The sequence below is a fragment of the Myiozetetes cayanensis genome, unplaced genomic scaffold, assembly GCF_022539395.1.
Source record: "Myiozetetes cayanensis isolate MyiCay16 unplaced genomic scaffold, myiCay2020 scf5-8, whole genome shotgun sequence".
In the NCBI taxonomy this organism is placed as follows: domain Eukaryota; kingdom Metazoa; phylum Chordata; class Aves; order Passeriformes; family Tyrannidae; genus Myiozetetes; species Myiozetetes cayanensis.
The window spans coordinates 48,114,042-48,127,642 of NW_026087742.1; the positions used below are offsets into that span (position 1 = coordinate 48,114,042).

General features: G+C 38.8%; 1 protein-coding gene across 1 annotated transcript in view; it reads left to right on the plus strand.

Annotated features, from left to right (window-relative positions):
- The window catches only part of PDS5B (PDS5 cohesin associated factor B), a 100,838-nt gene that overhangs the window by 49,909 nt on the left and 37,328 nt on the right, over positions 1–13,601 (plus strand). The window contains 6 exon segments of the mRNA XM_050331319.1: positions 801–914; positions 2,433–2,514; positions 9,353–9,401; positions 10,949–11,088; positions 11,164–11,279; positions 12,230–12,335. Of these exon segments, the coding sequence (XP_050187276.1) occupies positions 801–914; positions 2,433–2,514; positions 9,353–9,401; positions 10,949–11,088; positions 11,164–11,279; positions 12,230–12,335 (607 nt within the window).

The following is a 13,601-nucleotide window of genomic DNA, read 5'->3' on the forward strand; positions in this document are numbered from 1 at the left end:
TTTTTTTTAAGCCTGTTTGATCTACTCTGTTAAAACTGACCTCCGTATTGGACCTCAGTGGGTCCTTCCTGGTATTTAGGAGAGCAACGTGGGCTTAGTTTTCCTTTTGTTTTTTCTTCTTAGTCTTTTCTGGAAAGCTGTCAGGCCCAAACCTTTCTCTCGTGTTGCCAAATAAGGAACTTCAATTTATGCAGAAGCTTTTAATAATTCCTTTGTGGATGTACCTGCATTTTTATTGAGGAAGCAAAAGAAATGGGATAAACTTAGCCCTTGGGGAAGGGGCCATGGAAGGGTGGAAGGAAGTCAGCTTCCTCTGACTGGTATTTGAATGCTCCTTCAGGGCTTCATGATAATGTGTGATATAATCAACGTGATATTTCTTCTTCTATTTTTTTTTAATTTTAGGCCCACTAATTTGGGTCAGTTTATGACTTTACCCCAATACTGACCTGTAATGAAATTAAATGGTAACATCTTATTGGATTGATAATTAAGAGACATCTTTCTCCAAAATCATTTGGTACCCATCTAAATTAATACATCTGATTTTGATAACACCATCTCTTAAATGTCCTACTGCTAACATTAATATTGCATCTTCTGCAATGATAAATTTCTGTTTAATTTATGCTGAATTATATTGGAAGTTAAATAACTTGACCTTTAGGTTTTTGAATAACTCCATTTTTATATTCAACAACTGATCTCTGCATAGGTCTGAGAATTTTTGAATTAATGTTTCAACAATTCAAGTCTGTGTTCTTCCTTCACAGCTAATGTTTCCCAATCCTTTCTTTCAGGTTACTTGTTGAACGCATTTTTGCTCAGTACATGGTCCCTCACAACTTGGAAACAAATGAACGAATGAAATGTTTGTATTACCTTTATGCAACACTGGATTCAAATGCTGTGAAGTATGTGCTGTTCTTTACCACTTCAAAAATAATTTTTAATACAAATATTATTGGAAATTAGTTCTGAACTGTTATGAGTAGCCTGGCCTAGACCAGTGGACAGAAGTAGTTAACAAACCATCAGAAAACAGAACATAGAAATAGTATCTATTTTTGAAGAAAGATTTTAAAAAAAAATACCATTAACTTAATAGAGTGTTTTCTAACAAGGTGCGGTACATTTCAATAATAAACAACTAAAGAATGTAGTGTCAAAGATCTGGAAAGAAGCTTGAGTGCATGGCAGTCCTTTTATGTCTGAAAAGAAATAACACAGATATGGTGGATCAGCCCTATATCTTATCTGACAATTTCTCAGTTAATATACTACTTGTTGCAGCAGCTAGGAACACTGAGAAGGAATTACTTCTTTGTCTTGGCCCTTCAGTATGCATTTTACTTATGTGCTTTCTCCAGCTTAAAATGGGTAAAAATGGGCACATGAATTTGACTGCTAACTGTTATGCTGCTGAAGTAGTCACAGTTGGATAGATTTTGGATAGTTTTACTTGGTTTTTAATTTAGTAGTACTCAGTCACTTGAAAATCAAATACTGGGTTTTTTTCTCGTGAGACTAGAAAAGGCTTTGTATATGAAAGAATGGCTTAAGAAACCCCAAAGCCTTCAAATACTACAAAACCTGTTTGAATATTTGATGTTTGAATGCGCCTGTCTAAAGATACAACTCTTACCAAACTAAAATGAATATAGTATATTAAAAATAAAAAGTTAAGTGTTCTAGTAATTTTTAGTGTAGAATAAGTGTAAATGCAGATTGGATTCTTTTCAGTACTTATTTCATCCAACAAGTGACTTCGGAGTTCTATGGTTTTCGTATGCAGCAGTACTCATTTTAAAGATATTACAGTTTGTTCAGTTAGTTAAGTAGAACCTTTTACCTGTGGATTCTGTAAGTTTTTTAAATGCAGCTGTGGCCTTTTTTTATTTATATGGCTTATTTCTGAAAGTGTGCTAATTTTGTATTTTGTTGAATTTCTCTAGTGCATCTCTTACAGACTTAATCATGTTCCCTTTTCACAATTTATTCATCTAGTAGCTGCTTCCTGTCTGCAAGAAAAACATTGTTTTGATGATAAACATCTTAAACATCTGCTTTAACCTGCTTTTTGGAATGTTTTTAGAAGAGTGATTTCAGGCTTGGACAAATGAGTTCTTAATGGGCCGGGCATCAGTTACTTCCTGCTGCCTACTTCTTTTAAAGGCAGTATATTTGAGCATCTGAAGTAGAACTTGTTTCAAAATCTCACTTTGTTCCAGTCTAATATGACCAAGTAAATTTTGCATATTATCCTGTTAGGAAACTTGTAGCCTTTGCTGACACAGCAGCAGAAGTTCAGGTGATAAGTACAGTTCTGAGTCTGAAGTTGAAAAGAATGCCAAGACTCGGTTTGGACTGTTGTGTTATTCATTGAATAGACCATTTCGACAACTCTTTTAATTTTTTAACTTTTTTTTTAGAGCATTGAATGAAATGTGGAAATGTCAAAATCTGCTACGACATCAAGTAAAGGATTTAGTTGACCTAATAAAACAACCTAAAGTGAGTTCAACTTGCCTTTATCCCCTGGTGAAAATACAGTTTTAGTTAATATACTGGTTTTTAATTCCATTTATTTTATTATCTCGAACTTATTTTTATTAACAGCTAGAAAATATTGTGAAAGTTAACTGATACTCCACTAAACTACACTTGCTGTAGGAAATGTGTATACATTTTGTTAGTAAAACTGAAGAGGAAAACGGATGTTAGAGAAATTTCTAAAATATTTTACCAGTCATTTTAATATTAAAATATTTTCTCCCATGTTTAGTTACATCTTGCCAAGACTGTTCTGGCTCTTAAAAGAGAGTAAAACCAGCATATTATTTTTGACTGCCAAATCAAGTAATTAAGAAAAAGTACCTATATCCTCTTAACTTCTTATGTATGATTAGTAATTTTGAAGAAATTGGAGTATTTTTTGTCCCAACAGGTTGCTTGTTCTTTTCCCTCTTGGAAACTTTTAAAAGATTGTATTGGAGATAGCAGACTACAATTTTTGTTTACAAATTTGCTTAGAAGGGAAAAATAAAAAATTACTTTGCATTTAGGGTATTTTCATTTTGTAAATTTTGTTTTACTTTAGTTACATTATGTTCATACTCATGTTTAGGGTAGAGAAATTATAAGATGAAATTCTTGACATGGTTTGGAATATAATTAAAATTTAATACCAAAAGTTTGGTCTGGTGCTTTTTAAAAAGAAATAATATAGAGTAGAAAGTGTTGCCATGCTCACATATCTATGTGTCTGTGTGTGTGTGATTTTTATTTTCTATATACATATATAGTCATACCGTGGTAAATGTAATGAATTATCCATTTGCCAGAATTCCCTGAAGCAGGAAGGGTGGGTAACTGTGTGGTTGGATCATCTAATTCTGCTTAGAAATGCTATTTTCTTGCCAACAGGGAGACTGCAGTGAAATTCATAATTTTGACTTAGTGTGTTTAAAATGTGCTGTAATGTATTAAATTCTAAGTGCAGTAAATGCTAGTACAACAATAATTGATTGTATTTCAGTGATTATATTAAAATGGTTTGCATGTACTATTTTTTATTCTTTGGTGGATTAAATACATTTATGAATTTAATACCAGAGTTCATAGAATCATAGAATTAACTGGGTTGGAAGAGACCTCCGAGATCATCAAGTCCAACCCTTGATCCAACCCCACTGTGATTACTAGATCATGGCACTCAGTGCCACATCCAACCTCATCTTAAAAACCGCCAGGGACCGTGAACCCACCACCTCTCTGGGCAGCCCATTCCAATACCTGATCACTGTCTCTGTAAAGAACTTCTTTCTAATATCCAACCTAAACGTCCCCTGACAGAGCTTAAGTCCGTACCCTCTTGTCCTACTGCTGATTGCCTGGGAGAAGAGACCAACCCCCACCTGGCTACAACCTCCTTTCAGGTAGTTGAAGAGAGTGATGAGGTCACCCCTGAGCCTCCTCTTCTCCAGACTAAACAACCCCAGCTCCCTCAGCCTCTCCTCATAGGACTTGTGCTCAAGTCCCTTCACCAGCCTGGTTGCTCTTCTCTGGACCCGCTCCAGCACCTCAATGTCTTCCCTGAACTGAGGGGCCCAGAACTGGACACAATACTCCAGGTGTGGCCTCCCCAGTGCTGAGTACAGGGGAAGGATCACTTCCCTACTCCTGCTGGCCACACTGTTCCTGATCCAGGCCAGGATGCCATTGGCCTTCTTGGCCACCTGGGCACACTGCTGGCTCATGTTCAGCTTCCTGTCAATCAGCACCCCCAGGTCCCTTTCTACCTGGCTGCTCTCCAGCCACTCTGTCCCCAGCCTGTAGTGCTGCAGGGGTTGTTGTGGCCAAAGTACAGGACCCGGCACTTGGCCTTGTTGAACTTCATCCTGTTGGAATCAGCCCAACTCTCCAGCCTATCCAGGTCCCTCTGCAGAGCCCTCCTGCCTTCCAGCTGAATGACACTCCCTCCCACCTTGGTGTCATCTTCAAATTTGCTAATGATGGACTCAATCCCCTCATCTAGATCATCGATAAAGATGTTAAACGGGACTGGGCCCAGCACTGATCCCTGCGGGACACCACTGGTGACCGGCTGCCAGCTGGATGCAGCCCCGTTCACCAGCACTCTCTGGGCCCGGCCCTCCAGCCAGTTCCTAACCCAGCTCCTCTCCAAGCCATGGGCTACCAACTTTTCCAGGAGTATATTATGGGAGACAGTGTCAAAGGCTTTGCTGAAGTCCAGACAGACACATCCACAGCCTTCCCCTCATCCACCAGGCAGGTCACCTGGTCATAAAAGGAGATCAGGTTGGTCAGACAGGACTTGCCCCTCCTAAACCCATGTTGGCTGGCTCTGATCCCTTGTCCATCCTGTAGGTGCTGTGTGATTGCACTCAGGATGATCTGCTCCATAACCTTGCCAGGCACTGAGGTCAGGCTGACAGGCCTGTAGTTTCCTGGGTCCTCCTTCTGGCCCTTTTTGTGGATCGGCGTGACATTCGCCAACTTCCAGATCATCTGGGACCTCCCTAGAGAGCGAGGACTGTTGGTAAATGATGGAGAGCGGCTTGGCGAGCTCTTCTGCCAGCTCCCTCATCACCCTAGGATGGATCCCATCTGGTCCCATGGACTTGTGTGGATCCAGGTGGCTCAGTAAGTCACTGACTATTTCCTCCTGGAATACAGGGGGCTGTTTGGCTTCCTTCCCTGTCTACCAGCTCCAGAGGACAGTTGTCCCAAGGGCCATCTGTCCTACTGGTGAATACTGAGGCAAAGTAGGTGTTAAGTACCTCAGCCTTCTCCTCATCCCTGTTAACTGTGTTTCCCCCCAAGTCCAACAAGGAATGGAGGTTTTCCTTGCCCCTCCTTTTGTTATTAATGTATTTATAGAAGCGCTTTTTGTTATCCTTAACAGAAGTAGCCAAATTGACTTCAAATTGCGCTTTTGTATCCCTGATTTTCTTTCTGCATGACCTAGTTATACTCCTAAATTCATCCTGAGTAGCCAGCCCTATTTTCCATAGTCTGTAAGCTCTCTTTTTATCCCTGATTTCCTTCAGAATCTCCCTGTTCAACCAAACTGGTCGTCTACCTCGCCAGCTTGCCTTTTGGCACACTGGTACAGCCTGTTCCTCTGCACTCAAGACTTCTTTCTTGAAGCACGTCCATCCCTCCTGTACTCCCTTGTTTTCAAGGGTTTTTTCCCAGGGTATGCTCTGGACCAGTCTTCTGAACAGGCCAAAATCTGCCCTCCAGAAGTCCAGTGTGGAGGTTTTATTGGTGGCCTTCCTTGTATCCCTGAGTATTGCAAACTCTATTATTTCATGGTCACTGTGGCCCAGACAGCCTCCGACCACTACATCTCCCACCAACCCCTCTCTGTTTGTAAACAACAGGTCCAGTGGGGCCCCACCCCTGGTATGTTCACTTACCAGCTGGAGTAGGAAATTATCCTCTATACACTCCAGAAATCTCTTAGACTGCCTCTTCTCTGCCATGTTGAGTTCCCAGCAGACATCTGGCAGGTTGAAGTCGTCCACAAGAACAAGGGCTGGCGATTTTGAGACATCTGCCAACTGCTTGTAGAATAATTCATCCCTTTCATCATCCTGGTTGGGTGGTCTATAACAGACTCCCATTAGGATGTCAGCCTTCCCCCTGATTCTGATCCACAGGCACTCAACTTTATCATTGGTGATCTCAAGTTCTACAGAGTCAAGGGACGCTCTAACATATAGAACCACGCCTCCACCTCTCCTACCTTGCCTATCCTTTCTGAAGAGCTTGTAACCATCCATGGCAGCACTCCAGTCATGTGAGTCATCCCACCACGTTTCTGTGATGGCAGCTATGTCATAGCTTTCCTGCTGCACGATGGCTTACAGCTCCTCCTGTTTGTTGCCCATGCTGCATGCATCAGTGTACACGCACTTCAGCTGGGCTGCTGATTTTACTCTTAACTCAGGCTTTTCATCCCTGGGCTTCTCTTTGGAGGGCCTGGATTCAACCCCTTCCCCTTTCAAACCTAGTTCAAAACCCTCCTGATGAGCCCCACTAACTTATGGGCTACAGTCCTTTTGCCCCTCCTAGATACATAAAGCCCATCTGATTTAAGAAGACTGGGTACTGTGGAGTTTGCCCCATGGTCAAAAACCACAAAATTTTGACGGTGGCACCAATCCTTTAGCCACCTATTGATAAGGTAGGCTTTCCTACACTTCTCCTCGTTCGTCTCCTCATTCGTTCCAGCAAGTACAGGAACTGAGGCAAATACTACCTGTGCGCCTGTCCCATGAACTGATCTACCCAGTGCCTTGAAATCCTTTTTGATTGCCCTGGCACTTACTTGTATTAATATCATCACTGCCAGCCTGGATTACCAACAGTGGATAGTAATCTGAGGTTCGAATTAGCTCAGGAAGTCTCTTGCCAGTGTCCCTCACCCTGGCTCCGGGAAGGCAGCAAACCTCCTTGTGGGATGGGTCTGGTCGACAAATAAGGCCCTCAATTCCCCTCAAAAGGGAGTCACCTACTTAAACTACCCTTCTTTTTTTTCTTGTAGCTGTAGTTGTAACCTGTCTGGTAGATGGGGTGCAAACTGCAGGCAGATCTTCCTATTGCCTGACCTCTACTTGACTTTCTGAGTCTAGGGCCTCGTATCTGTTGTTCAAGGGCACCTTGGAAGGTGATGGGGGTCGAGAGGGTGTTCTTTTACCTTTGCGAACAGGGACCTGTTTCCATTCCCCCTGTCCACTCGGTTTGCCTCCTGACAGCAGGAGGGGCAGGGCATCACTGTCTCCTGCTGGACTTCCTTGGGGGTCGAAAGAGTGTGACTCCACCAGTCTTATTTCCCTTTCACTTTCTCTAATACTTCTCAGCCTCTCTACCTCTTCCTTGAGCTCTGCTACCATGCAGAGCAAATCATTGACCTGTTTCTTGATATTTTCTGCATTTCAGGTGAAAGTGAAATTTCAACTTTTCCTTTTGTTTTCAGGGAGCTGTGGTGAAAGTTCTTTCTCAGTTGTAAAATATCAAATATAATATAGAATTAAACATGTAGGTTTTGATAAATGCCAGCATAAACATTGCATTCAAGACCATGTATCCTGTTGACATGTTTGCATTTGTCCATCTGGATTTTATCCTACTTTTTGCTCTTAAATGCTAATTCTCTACACTTCAGTATTCTCTTGATTAACAAGGCTGCATGGGAGAATTTAGGGGGCTTGTGATAGAGGTGCCACTGCAGGCAGCAAAACAGTTTTGAGCCAGGGAATTTGTCAATTAACATAAATTTTTAGTTATTTATTTTGGTAATGCAAAATGAAAGCAGACAAATAAACACTTGGAGAAACAGCTTTTGACTCCCCTTCAGGCACCTCTCCTGCCTCTTTGCAGTCTCCAGGCCTCTCATCACTTACTATGCTCTGTCCCTTTGAGATGATGGTAGCACAGCAGATGTAGGTCAGGGCATGGTGGTCCACTTTTGCTGCTTATTGTTTCTTACCCACTGCTTCAGCATGGATTTCTTCACTGTCTCTTTAAAGTCATACTTTCTGCAGTGTCTCTTCTGTTTTTTCAGAGGCACTGTAGGCTCCTCTGTTTGAAATTCTGGTGTATGTTGAGTTGGTGAGTTGGTTATGGAACTGGCTGGAAGTGACTTTGACTGGTACAAGGCAGTCCTGACTTCCTCATACATGGGTCACCCTAGCAGCCCTCTCTTAGCCCAAAGCATGCTCATTATGTCCAAAGCAGTTGCCTACCTATCTTTACCATAACTTTTTATTTTTGTGGTGCTCCTTGTGTGGCTTTTTTGGGGTCCTCACAAGTGATAGTTAATACAATTAAAGTATTGTGTTAAAGATAAGACTGCTTTTTCAGAAACGTAAGCTGAAGGGGCATATGGTCCAGGCATTGTGAGATCTCTCAGAGATAAAGAGGAATGGGAGAAGTAGCGTACAGAAGTTACCACAATGAAACCTTGGTTAGGTAGTAAGGAAAAAAAGAGTTTCACTAAGGGTGATCAAATATGGGAACAGGTAGCCCAGAGATATTGTGAAATCTTCATCCTTGTAAATACTTACCATGCAAGTAGATAAGGCCTGAAGCAAAGCATGATCTAAGTTGGCCCTACCTTGAGTAGGCAGTTCAACTAGGTGACCTACTGTAGTCACTGCCAACCTACGTTGTTCTGTAACTATAAATCTTGGAGCTTCCTAATCTACTGTTTTTCTCATCTTAGAAAACCATTTTGTTGTTTAGTGAAACTCTATAGGTGTTCTCCATTTTTCCTCTTCAGGGTCTCCCTGGCTTAAGCACTATTGAGGAGACTGAAAACATGTTAAGAAACTTTTCATTACTGATGATCATAATTTTCCTAACCTGAGGCAGAACGTCAGACTTACCTTTAAGACAAGTTACTTTTCTGAAGAGCAGAAGCATAAACTGCAGCTCTTGTATACCATTGCTGAAGGAGAAAGGTTAAATAAAATTACAGCATTCTTTTGACATTATACACTAGGCTTTAGATGGAAAACAGTTACAGAAATAACCCATTTGAGTTGTCCATAAGTTATATAGTAGATTGAAAAGTAATAAAGATATTGTACATAGGTATATGTGAGACAGTGATATTGTAGGTATGATCTCCCTTTTATTTCCTGTAACTGTCTGGCATTAAATTTGCAAGGGTGGTTTTGATTTCTAACACACTGATGTGTTAGCAAAATGGGTGCTGACTTACTGATAATACAATATGGAATCTTTCTAACTCGATCTTCAAGTGGAAATAAATAATGTAAAATGTTTACTTAATCCATTTTTCTTTTGTGACTTGCAGACCGATGCCAGCAGTAAAGCTATATTCTCAAAAGTGATGGTTATAACAAGTAAGTCAGTAAAAGTACTTTCATTATCTAAAAATTACCATTGAACTATATTACTTTCTTGCTTTAAAAAATCATTTCCTATAATCTTATGAAAAGAAGTTTTGCAGGAGATAAAATTTAAAACAAATCATGATAAATGTGATGTAGCAATATGCTTTAAAGAATGAAGGCAACTCTATGCAGAATTACTTTCTTAAGAAGTCATCAGTCATGAAGCTGATCACATAACATTTTGGCTGCATCTGTTGTGGACAAAATCTAGATGATCTAGGATGTTAATGTCTATTTTAGGATTTATTATAGAATATATATATTGTTAACTAAACTAATAAGCTATGTACTAACTTACTTGTCTTTTGAGGTTTTGGTATTATAAATGTCATTGAGTGAATGTAAAAGGCTTTGGATTTCAGTAGCAGGGAAGGCACTTTGGAAAATAAACAATTTCTGTGTGAACTGAACTATCAATGAAGTAAAAACCCACCAACACCAAAGCAACACTTTTTGTACCCCCAGCAAACCATGCCAACAACATTAAAACCAGTATGAAGAAAAAAACCTTGCTTTGCAATCTTGAAATTTTGTTTATAAATCCACCTTTTTTAAAAATGCCATCTGTTCCAACAAAAAATATACTATTTAAGACTGTATATTTTTGGAAAAAAATGTGGAGAAAAAACAGAACCTTGCTGCTTTGTTGGCTGTGTTCCAAATCTTTGTTTGATCTGCTTTTTTTTTTTTTCTGATACTTCTAGTTCTGAGTTGCAATAAAAAAAATACAACAAAACAAATTCACAGTAGAGCTTGTTTTGAATTAACTATCTTGTAGTTCTATCCCACATTCTCTGCCAGGTTTGCTTAACACTGACTGCAGGAAAAACATGAAGCACACTGAATAGTGTGCCAATCATTTGCCAATAAATTTTCTTCCTGTAATATAAAATCTAAATACAAAATAAGTGTGTAGTTTAAGACATGCACTTTAAAAGCTCTGTTTTGAATGTTTTAAGCTGTTGAAAAGCTTATGTTTAGTAAATGGGTAATATAACAAAACTACCCTTTTGATGTTTTTCATACTTGTCACATCAAGTGATCTATATACAGAGTATATTTTGCTGTGGAGTGTAAGCTTTGCATTCTGAGGTCAACTTTAGCTGTTAATATTATTAACAAGAACAAGGAGACTTGCTGAAAAATGAGCGTGAAGGGCAAGGAAAGCAAATACTGAGGGGAAATTTATAGAAATTAGTGTCCTCATAGATATGTCTGCACATTTTGAGGTGTATTGTGATTTGTGATTTTTTTGGTGGTTTTTCTTTTTGCTTGTTTGGTGTGGTGGGTTTTTGTTTGTTTGTTTTAGTTTGTTGCAATTTTTTTCTTGCTTTTTTGTGTGGTTTGTTTGTGTTTTTTGGTGATTTCCTTCCTCTCCCTTTCTTGGCTAATTTAAGCACACATAGAAGATTTCTTTGTATGATATTCCAAACTTGTGTAATTTACAATACTGATACTTATGAAAATAAATTGTGATTTATTTTGCTTATTTAAAGGAAACCTTCCTGATCCAGGGAAAGCTCAAGATTTCATGAAAAAATTCACACAAGTTCTAGAAGATGATGAAAAAATAAGAAGTCAGTTAGAAATGCTTGTTAGCCCAACATGTTCTTGCAAACAGGCTGAAGGATGTGTGGTAAGAATTGCTTTTAGAAAGTGAATAATTTTGCAACAGAATTGATTAGAAATTTAATGGAAATTTTTATTTCAGAGGGAAATAACAAAGAAGTTGGGCAATCCAAAACAACCAACAAATCCTTTCCTGGAAATGATAAAGTTTCTTCTCGAGAGAATTGCTCCTGTACATATTGATACTGAATCCATCAGGTATTTTTGTCTGTGTTGTTGGCTGTAGATTACAGGGTCTGGAATTGGGGTTTCTTACTTTTTCTTTAAGCACAAGCAGTAATGGATTGGTTGGGTGTGGTTTAAGGCTTGGTGATCTGCAATATTTTCTGCTGTTTCATGTTGATAGGGGATTTCGTGTTCTTGTTCAGAATATAGCCACAGAAACAAATGAATTATCATTCAGCATAGCTGGGACAACCTGTCAGTTAAAAAGGATGTGTTGATGATGGATAAAGTCTAGTTTGTGAGCAGCTGACTTGTTTTCAAAGAAATTTCTGTCTAGGCTATTCAGCTGAAACATTCCACCCAGAATATTAGCTCACAGTAATTTAACTGAGGAACTATATTATGATGATGAGGCATCAAAACTTTAGGGAAGTGTAAGGCAGTGAAGTTACTGGATGAGGGAAAATGCAATTGCTGAAATTATTATTTAACAGCAGTATTTGAGATAAGCTTTACTGTCAAGAGGAAATATGCAGGAGATACATCTTTTAAATTTGTAGTCAACTCTTAGCATAAATGTTTAATGATTAGTTTTTTTCCTCTTGGTTAGAGACTAAACATTGTAAATAGTTATTTTCCACCAATTATTAAGAATCTCTAGCAGGTAATAACCTCTCCATAATTCTTACTCAAATTTGTTACTTGTAATGCTTTAACTGTTTTCTTATTTTGGTGATCCATCCAGGGTCATTTGAATATAGTTCTTAATTCACAGTAGATAAATGTTTTTTAATTAAATGCTCATAAGTTTTGATTTAGATAAGGGATGAGGGCAACCAGATTATGTATGTAGTTGACATATTTGTTTTAAAACAAGCTTATGTTTTAAATTAGTTCCTTTGATTATATCTCAGACTTATTAAAACAGTGATATATGGTGGAATTGCAGTAACTACAAGGTCATATTTTGTTTTCCTCTTCAGTGCCCTTATCAAGCAAGTAAACAAGTCCATAGATGGAACGGCTGATGATGAAGATGAGGGTGTACCTACTGACCAGGCAATCAGAGCAGGTCTTGAATTGCTAAAGGCAAGTATAGTCCTGGTGGTCAGTGAGCATGTGAAACTTTCTGAAAGAACTTTGTTAAAATAAATTTTTAATTACCAGTCATACTCTCTAGCCATAAGCATATAATGCCTACATGAAAGAATACTGGTAATTATTTTTTGTTCTCTATGCTTATCTTATGTGACACATAAGCAAGATTATTTTGTAAATAATTTAGAAGCTTTTCTGGAAGTCAGAAGTAGTTGTGTGGGAGAACAGCAGCAGTTGAGTTTTCATTATTAGAGTACGAATTCAATGATTTGTGAATATAGTTATATTAGTTCTGGTACTAGTGTACTGATATATCAGTACAATACTGTGGTTCCTCAGAATTCCTCATAAATTACCTCAATTAACATAGCAAACCCCATCAAGTAGTCCAGCTTTGGGGTTGATTTCAGAGACCTGAAAATCTATAGGACTACCATACTGAAGTTTTCAGAGTATTTTAGATCAACTAAGTACTGAATAGATTCATCTGAGAGTGTGTGGCTCTTTAGTCAGATGTGCACATTTAGATAAAAGTGCAAAAAGCCAGTAGCACAAAAATGAATCTGAGTAAGAATGAACCATGTTGTGAAGGACTATATATTTGAATGAAGGCTTTCAGGTCAGTACTTATATATTCATAGAAACTGGCATGACATACTTAAGACTGCACTGAAGAAAGTGGTCTATCCATCATGACAATAATTTAGAAAGGACAAATATAGGAGTCCAGCAAAGAGAATGGCATGCAATGAAATGGGGAGGAAAGTGACTTGGGTAAACTAGAAAACTGAAGAAGTTCCTAGATTTTGAGGATCATTTCTCTGCCATGAGTCAGAATATTACGTGGAAAGAGGCTAATAATCAACAGCCACTTTGAGAAGGCAAAATTTCAGGGAGAAGCAAATGAGGATTTCTTTATTTTATTTCATTTTTTTTAACATGGGAGGACTGTCATACTTGAAAACAATCAAGTCCAAGAATCTGAAGGAGAGGTACAGGATCTGCTAAGCTGCTGTGGAAAGCTTGAGGGACTAGAGACCCTACTGGGTATGTCTATGTTGCTGTTTTAGAGATAGGAATTTCACTTCAGAGCACAATCAGTTGTTCCACTTAGCAAACAAGCATGAAGTTTGGGAGCACACAAGCTGGATTCCTTTCAGAGGAACAAAATTATTAAATGGGCTTCAGAAGCATATGTTGTGTTGCAGTGGCTAAAGTGGATTCAGTTGGTCTAGAAATACTCTGAAGTAAAACTCC